This window comes from Montipora foliosa, chromosome 13 (genome assembly GCF_036669935.1).
Source record: "Montipora foliosa isolate CH-2021 chromosome 13, ASM3666993v2, whole genome shotgun sequence".
Taxonomy (NCBI): domain Eukaryota; kingdom Metazoa; phylum Cnidaria; class Anthozoa; order Scleractinia; family Acroporidae; genus Montipora; species Montipora foliosa.
The window spans coordinates 14,783,989-14,791,774 of record NC_090881.1 but is presented as its reverse complement, the minus strand read 5'-3'; the positions used below and the strand labels follow the sequence as shown (position 1 = coordinate 14,791,774).

At 38.6% G+C, this 7,786-nt stretch overlaps 1 protein-coding gene across 1 annotated transcript in view; it reads left to right on the top strand.

Annotated features, from left to right (window-relative positions):
* Positions 1-1,387: 1,387 nt before the first annotated feature.
* The window catches only part of LOC137983426 (neural cell adhesion molecule 1-like), a 7,102-nt gene continuing 703 nt past the window's right edge, over positions 1,388-7,786 (top strand). The window contains exons 1-5 of the mRNA XM_068830622.1: positions 1,388-1,409; positions 1,525-1,677; positions 3,991-4,251; positions 5,958-6,248; positions 6,881-7,189. Of these exons, the coding sequence (XP_068686723.1) occupies positions 1,388-1,409; positions 1,525-1,677; positions 3,991-4,251; positions 5,958-6,248; positions 6,881-7,189 (1,036 nt within the window). The remainder of the gene's footprint in view (positions 1,410-1,524; positions 1,678-3,990; positions 4,252-5,957; positions 6,249-6,880; positions 7,190-7,786) is intronic.

The window sequence follows — 7,786 nt, the reverse complement described above, 5'->3', positions numbered from 1 at the left end:
CTCGACATTCGATCGACCTCACGATTCTACATTCGAGATTCACAATTCTACATTAGAGTTTTACAATTCTACGTTTGAGTTTCACTGTTCCATATTTGCTCGCCCTCGCGTATGAACAGCGGTTTTCCTTTCGAAAGTTATCGAGACATATCTGGAATCTAAAGGACAATAACATCAATTACACGCTACACTGGGCAATAGAGTCTTTCGACTCACCATACAAATGTGGATTAAAGAGATGCGACCTGTGACTTACAGAAAAGTTGTACATAACAAAAAGCAGATACGCGCCATCTACTGAACAAAAGAAACGAGTTAATTTCTAAATGCAGACACAGGAACAAATACCTTTTGTCGAACTTAAAATACCACGCTCCCCTAGAGTATTAGAATGGTCTTCAAATGAGTAGGAATGCAAATGTAAGATCTGTAGCCTGATGATTGTCTAAACATGAAACTTGAAGTCGCTACGCTGTGAAGTTGTCTTTCTTCTAAACGTTATATTCGCTCTACTTCACGTATTGAGCACTCTGCAGCTAACTGGAAACCCCTACTTGCGCTATATATATTACAGTTTCATTAAGTCTGGGCTATCCCAAGTCTTATTTCGACGACAGAATATAAAATATGTTGCTCTAATGGCTAGAATTATCATTTTTTTGATTATTTAGTGTTGTTATCATAATAATAATAATAATAATAATAATAATAATAATAATAATACTAATAATAACTATATTTCGTTTATATGTCAACTTCACACTTAGATTCGCTTTGAAGAGGAGGCAGACGGCCTATGTTCATTACACTCCAAGTTGGTTATTCCGATTTTGATTTCCACGATTTTCTGAATGAGAGGAAAGGACTGATAATTTCCATCATAAAAAGAGACTTACGTTTTGGAAGATTTTTGTTTTTGTTTTTGTTTTATTCTGGGAGGTGGTTGTGTCAAAGTATTGCGTACCAGGTCACTAACAGAAAAGAAAACGCTACGATGATATGTCAGTGTAAATATTTACACGGTAAAACAACCCGAAAATTATTTCTTAACCCACAGACTTATGGAGCGATGGGGGAGGGGTAGTTGCATATCCGTTTCTTTCAAGAGTATTTAGGCTTACAAGTAATTCATGCAAGCCTTTTGCTCTCGTCGCAGTCATTGCATACGTATACCCTGAAAATCGTCCATAGGGTTCCAAACATATTTAGAGTCTTGTGGTCATTTTGTTCAAAGAACAAAAAATGGAGTTGAGAAGTCATAGAAAACACGATTCAAAGACGGAAAGAATAATTCTCAGAATCCGATGCCATGATCCCCCAACAGCATATTTATTTTGCATAAGCCACAATCTATATAATTACTTGTATGGTACATAGAGGGCTACAAATGAAAGGACATAAGAACAATCGTAAGTATTAGCAGTGAAACACACGCACACCACGGTGTGCATAGGGCTTAACTACATCTATTTTCCATGGCGATGAGCTCCCAAAAGATTAATTATATACATTGTCAATCTGCAGGTCCTTATGCAAACCGCACGATTCAGTTTTCAAACGGCACTCTTCAGATACTCAATGTCAAACCCAGTGATGAGACGGTCTACAGATGCTTTGTGAACTTACCAAACTATTGCATTCTCTCAAGCTTTCTCTCGTTAAACATTGTTTCTGGGGGTAAGTTTTACTTATATTGTGTCACGAATCATGTCTCAGTATTCCACATTGTTGCTCTTTGAACAAAGATGCTAAGGGAGGTAGGGGTTATTTACACAAATAAAAGCTCTGTGAATTAAAATGCGTTTCAGGCATTACAGAAAAACGTGGTAAAAATTGTTTACTTGCAAAGAGCATAAAAATTCGTGTTCATGAGGAATTGACAAATCATGGGCTGTATAAAAAATAGGCGATCGCGAGGCGCATGTGACTACTGTGGAGATGTTAAACATTCTGTTGTGTGAATGGGGTAGCTGAATCACAACAACTTTCATGTCGATAGTTTCTCGGCCATTGAAAAATACAGATGCAAAAGGTCGTTTTTCACTATCACGCAACAAAAAATAAATTTGAAACCATTCAATGAAAAAGGCCAAGAAATTAGAAAGTTGCAGGAAACAAACTCTCAAGTCTGTGAGGTACTTCCTTTCTGAGATGTTTGTCGTAGCGTTTCATGCAACGTAATATTTATCTACGGAGACGCCACAGTATTCCGGCGGGTCTAAAGAACAGGTCACATTCCACAGCTCAATCATTGTCTGTCATTGGTCTGCCTTTTCGAAATTATCCCAAAACCCTCAATTTGGCTAGCCTTAGGACTATAAATCAATCTTATAAGCCTGGGGTTAGCCACATGGAAGGTTACGGCTACCTTCCAAAATAAAAACACTGACCTGCAAGGAATGACCTGTGTGGTGAGGTCGGACATGGGGTGGGGATTTTGACATTTTCATTCCCCACCCCCCTGGGACAAAATAATTGGTGAAAATCCCCAACCGGTGGCAAGTGAAGGTCGTCAAATGTCCTTAGTACGATCGATGTCCCCCTCCCTCCCCTTCCCCCACTCCATCGAGCTTAACATCGATAGGTGCTTAATGTACTACTACTTGTAAATTCCAAAAGCCTTCTTTATTTCTCATACAGTCTCAATATTCTTATAAGGTGGAATAGGCTCAGGTTTTCCCTTATAACTGCGAGGATCATAGCTTTACTTGATTTGATATCCGCAGTTCATATATGATCCATTTCATATATATCATTTCCTCGTTCAAATGTTGACGAGTTCAACATTTTTAATTGATTCCCTCGGGGGGAGGGGGGGGGGACTCTACGAATTTCTGGGTGAGGATGTGCCGCTGGGACCATGGAACCCTTACTCTCTACCAAAGCTAGTTAAAGCTAGATTTTGCTACCCTATACTAGAGTAAACTCCCCAAATCACTCCTATCCTAGAGTAGCTGTTTTCCAGAAACTGAGGTCACTGGCACAGTCCAAAGCAAAGCCAAAACAAAACCTTTTACTACAATCACTTCTTTCTTAAAAAAAAAGGATATATTTATACTTGTCCAGCAATGTCAAGGACGTACATAAGCATTATCAAGACAATAAATTGTTTAATTTTAACCAGTATTAATATCACCGATTTCCGTTTGAATCCCGATTTTTGACAGTTAATAATATCCAGCAGCGTTTTATGATAGTCATCTTTCAACGCTGTTGAGGCTGAGTCATGAAAATTTAAACTTGCCGATTTAGGTTTTTGAGTAGCAATTCCTGGTTTTCTTAGTCTAGATAAGATCTTCAACCAACTGGTCAGTTTCGTGAAATATGACCTATACAGCTACCTATAGGACAAATTGTGTCCCAATTTGATGACATGGAAGTGAGATTATGGGGTCTGCTATGAGGAAGTTATCATGACCACGAATCAGGAATTGGCTTATACGAAAATAGTTTAACTGTTTGGAGTACCTCCAGAGACGATCGGTGTAAACGAGAGTTATTAAGACCACATCACGGTAGGCTTTTAACTTGATAGCGACATTTCGACAAGAACTGTCAATCAAGTCCTTGTTCGCGAGATTGCTAGTCTTGAGGGTTTGGCTCCAAAAAGAGAGTTATGGCGACCTCAATACATGTCTTTTGCATTTGCAACAAATAATAATTGCTTTTTTTTTTTTTGACAGTTTTCAACAGCTGGACAATAGTTTAAGGGCACTTAATTTGTCCTTAGCTCTTGCTTTTTTGTTTGTTTGTTTTTTTCTCATTTTCTATTTCGATCAGTGAGATTGTTTGCGCTAACGACTAGTTGGTTTCTCGAAAATCTTCATAGCAGAGCAATTCAGAGGTTGGATGGAGAATGCACGGCTTATAAGGCACGACTGAGAAGCTCACTCGTTGTAGAAAGAATTGTCCGACTGGTCTTTTACTAGCCAAGATTTAGTTGTTAGCTGGTATTTGTAGCAATGCAGGGTAATGATCCTTCTTGACTAGAACTTCTTCATTTGCTTCGCAATCATTCAATTCAGTCTTGGATTGGACAAACAGTTCAAATAACATGTGTGGCAGATGGATCTCCTTCCCCATCAATCACATGGACAAAACCAGACGGAACTGAACTAAGAAAGAAAGTATCTACAGAGAATACAGTGGATGTACAGATGAACAGTGATCAAGATTTCGGAAATTATACTTGTGACGCTAGCAACAGTGCTGGTTCTGCTGATACACGTTGGGTGCAACTGAACCAAATAAGTAAGGAAATACAAAAAAAAAGTCTGCAGTCGTGTTGGTATAGCTGCCTTGCCTATTTCCCAATGTAACACCAATCAATCAATACATGTTTAAAGCGTTGGCAAAACTATAAAAGTAAGACCGAACACCTTAGGATTGCATGGATTTCATTAGACCTCGACCACGACGCAGTATTTCAGTTCACTTGAGCCATAGAGCGGTTCTTTTGCATACTAAATTATTACAAACATTGATACAACCTTTACCCTGGGAATGTCCTACTCTAAAATTATAATTTATATGTTCACTTTTTGTGGCTTCGTGTTAGGCATTATTCATTCATTTATGTCGTTTTCATGTTTTGAACTTTATTGAGTTTGATGTGAGTCACGCACACAAGGTGACGTTATAGATGTTTCTAATTTAAATGGCCTCAATCTGGACAGAGTATGTCCATTTACATTAAAAACAGTAGAAGATATTAAACTGGGCAGTTTACAGCCTACCCCCCTAATAGAAGAGCTTAAATTATTATATATTTTGTGGATAGGAGGGTCAACAATGATAAAGTGAGGTGATTTGCGTCCACTAATGCTATAATATAAAGCCCATCTCTATGCAGCACAGTAGCATTTTCTTTTCGTAATCATTGTATATAGTATAAATTACATGCTATATTAAAAGCTACGGACATCGCTGGCAAATCCTTTACCTTGTACCTCGCTGAGCCTAGTTAATCTCCCCATGCAGTAAAGTTGCATGACCCGGTAAAATGACCTGACAGTAGTGTTCTCAGCAAAGCCATGCTAGAGGAAAGTCCTATGGCTGGAGAACAGGGTCTTTTTAAGCTAAGATCGCCAGATTTTAGGAGTAGAAAAAAGAGGAGAAATGGCAATGGAAGAAATTGCTGCAACGTTGGATCAAAATGGTAGATACTGTTTTGCCGTTTTTTCTCCTTGTTGTTGAAATCCCGAGATTTCCCTTTAAACGATAGCTGTATTTTCAGTTTCCAATAATTACACAAGCCTTTTCTGCAGTACGACCTTGCGCAGAATACCGCTGAACGCCATCTGGCACTCCAAGCTATGCGGTTAGAAACTAGGGCTGGGCATGTAATTTCATTGGATGATAGATTGAGCAAGCTCTCCCTGAATCTTACTTTAGAATGTTTCGCATTTTTTCTAACATTTGCACGAAGCCAATATCTCACCAAATGTTGCAAAGCATTTTGCTCAGCTCTTTCCTGGAGTGTACAGTGGGCTTCACCTAATTTCTTTTTCAAACAAAAAGTAGAATTAGGACAAACTGAAGAACATTTAAATATGTCAATATATCATTATTAATCCCGAGGTAAAGGCTATCATAAAACTTCTTTTTTAATAATCTTAGGGGTTCGGTGATAAGCGTTTCTTCCCTTCTTGAAAGTTTTAGAGTACACTCGTTTGGAATGATTGCCATACAGGTTAGTCAGTCTTTTTGGGACGTCTAAGAATATTCCTTGCACCGAGAATATATGGGAAGGTCTTATCCTTTCTGCGCTCGGGCATCTGTGAATTCTACTTGAATGAAACAAAGAAATATGCATCACCAGCAGCAAGGAAAATTCCGCTCATCTTGCATAGAGTAAACCTGGCCCTCCAATGTTTTCTTAAATTTGGCCGTGTTTATGTTTGACAGTCTTCTATGTATGTACTGTAGTGATATTCTCTTTCTTCATTTTTTTGAAGAGCCACCAGGGTCGCCAAGCCTCACGACAAATGACGATGACATCGGTGCTTCCTCGTTGATAATGAAATGGACTGCGCCAACTGACGATGGGGGAAGTCCTATTACAGGGTACAATTTGATCATACTACATGGAGGCAATGTCATTCTAAATGAGACCAGAAGTGCTGCCACCAGTGAATATCTGGTTGAGAGTCTTACCAGAAGTTCAAATTATACTTTGAGGGTTTCTGCTATGAATAGGGTGTTTGTAGGAACTGCAAGGGAAATTAAAGTGACGACTAAGTATGAAGGTATGCAAATATTATAGTTTCTATCATTACCCACACATTGGGCATTGATCCGGCGTTGTTGTCAAAGATCTGTGACCTCAGCTCTTGTTACTAAATGTACGGCTGGCATGGCCATACTATTTCTTCATACCGTTGACGAACGAGAAAACCCAGTAAGACAGATACTTGACAACACTTCCTAATGATCGTGAACCATACCATGCACAATCAATTTACCAAAAGCAGTAGGGTAAACTGCACGTCTTGGACAGATGCATGTCTTCTGCAATCTGTACGAGATGTAGAGGACATCACATTGACAAATTATTGGAATCATTTTTGGCTTCATTTGGCTCATGCGCATTGTTGGGACTGTTACCGTTTGAACGGCTTCTTCCCAAATTTCTCTGTACCTTAAAAACTTTTCACAATTTAGGGTCCACTTTTTTTAACAACAAATAATGGTACGTTATATGATGAAGCATATTAGATGGGCCGTCCACATAGAGCTTGGAAAAAAGTTAACACCTGATGAAGTTCACCACTAGATCTATTAACTAATGGCACGATGTTGACGTTAAAATTGTTTTTAGTGGAAGCAGAATTGTTATCAACTAATGCTTGTGCATTTTTCAACTTGTGTCATGTTCAAGGAGCCCCAGGTGCTGTGAAAATTGAAGACCTTCCCTTTAAAACAAAGAAAGTGAGCGTAAAAATAAAGTGGATTGAACCACAAAATAACGGAGCACCCATCACCCAGTACACAGTCTACCAACGGATTGTAGGTAATGTTACGGTTGAAGAGTGGAACAAAGTAAGAGTAATCATGGACCCATCAAGGCGTGAAGTCATTGTGGAATTGGATAGAAACAAGGTGTATGAGTTTGTGGTGACTGCCACAAACAAGCATGGAGAAAGTGTGCAAAAGGAAAAGAATATCAGAAAAGTTGTTGTGTTGGGAGGTAAGTAAACATCGCACTATATTTTAGGTTTTTACGTATTGGGCTACTTTTTTTCGAAACTCTTTAGCAATGTTTATGGGGTCAGAAAATGGTAGCCTTTTTTAAACAAAAAATGCTCTTCAACATTTTATTACTAAGAGCGAATCTCTGAATTCCGGGTATTTCCACGATATGATTATTTTTATTATTATTATTTTTTTTCCACTCCTTTTCGCGAAAAAATAACGAGGACCTGCTGAGTGAGACACGGCCAAATAATGTTTCCAGGCTACAAGAAAAAAGGGGTGATTTTTTAAAGCATTCTCGCGTTTAACTCTATTCTAGTGAACCGCATACCAACAAAGCACCCATTAAACAGCACATAACTACAGTACCAACGAATTGTAAATAAGAACGACACGGAAGAAAACTAAAAGAGAACATGGAAAATCAAGAACCTTTCAAGGTGCCATGCTAATATTGGACAAAAATTAAGTGTATGGATTTCTAGTAACTGTCACAGAACAAGCATTGAGATAGTTTACGAAGGGGATAGAATACCGGGAAACTTGCGGCTTTGGAAGGTTGGTGAGGCGGCCTTGTGATTCTGTTTCCATT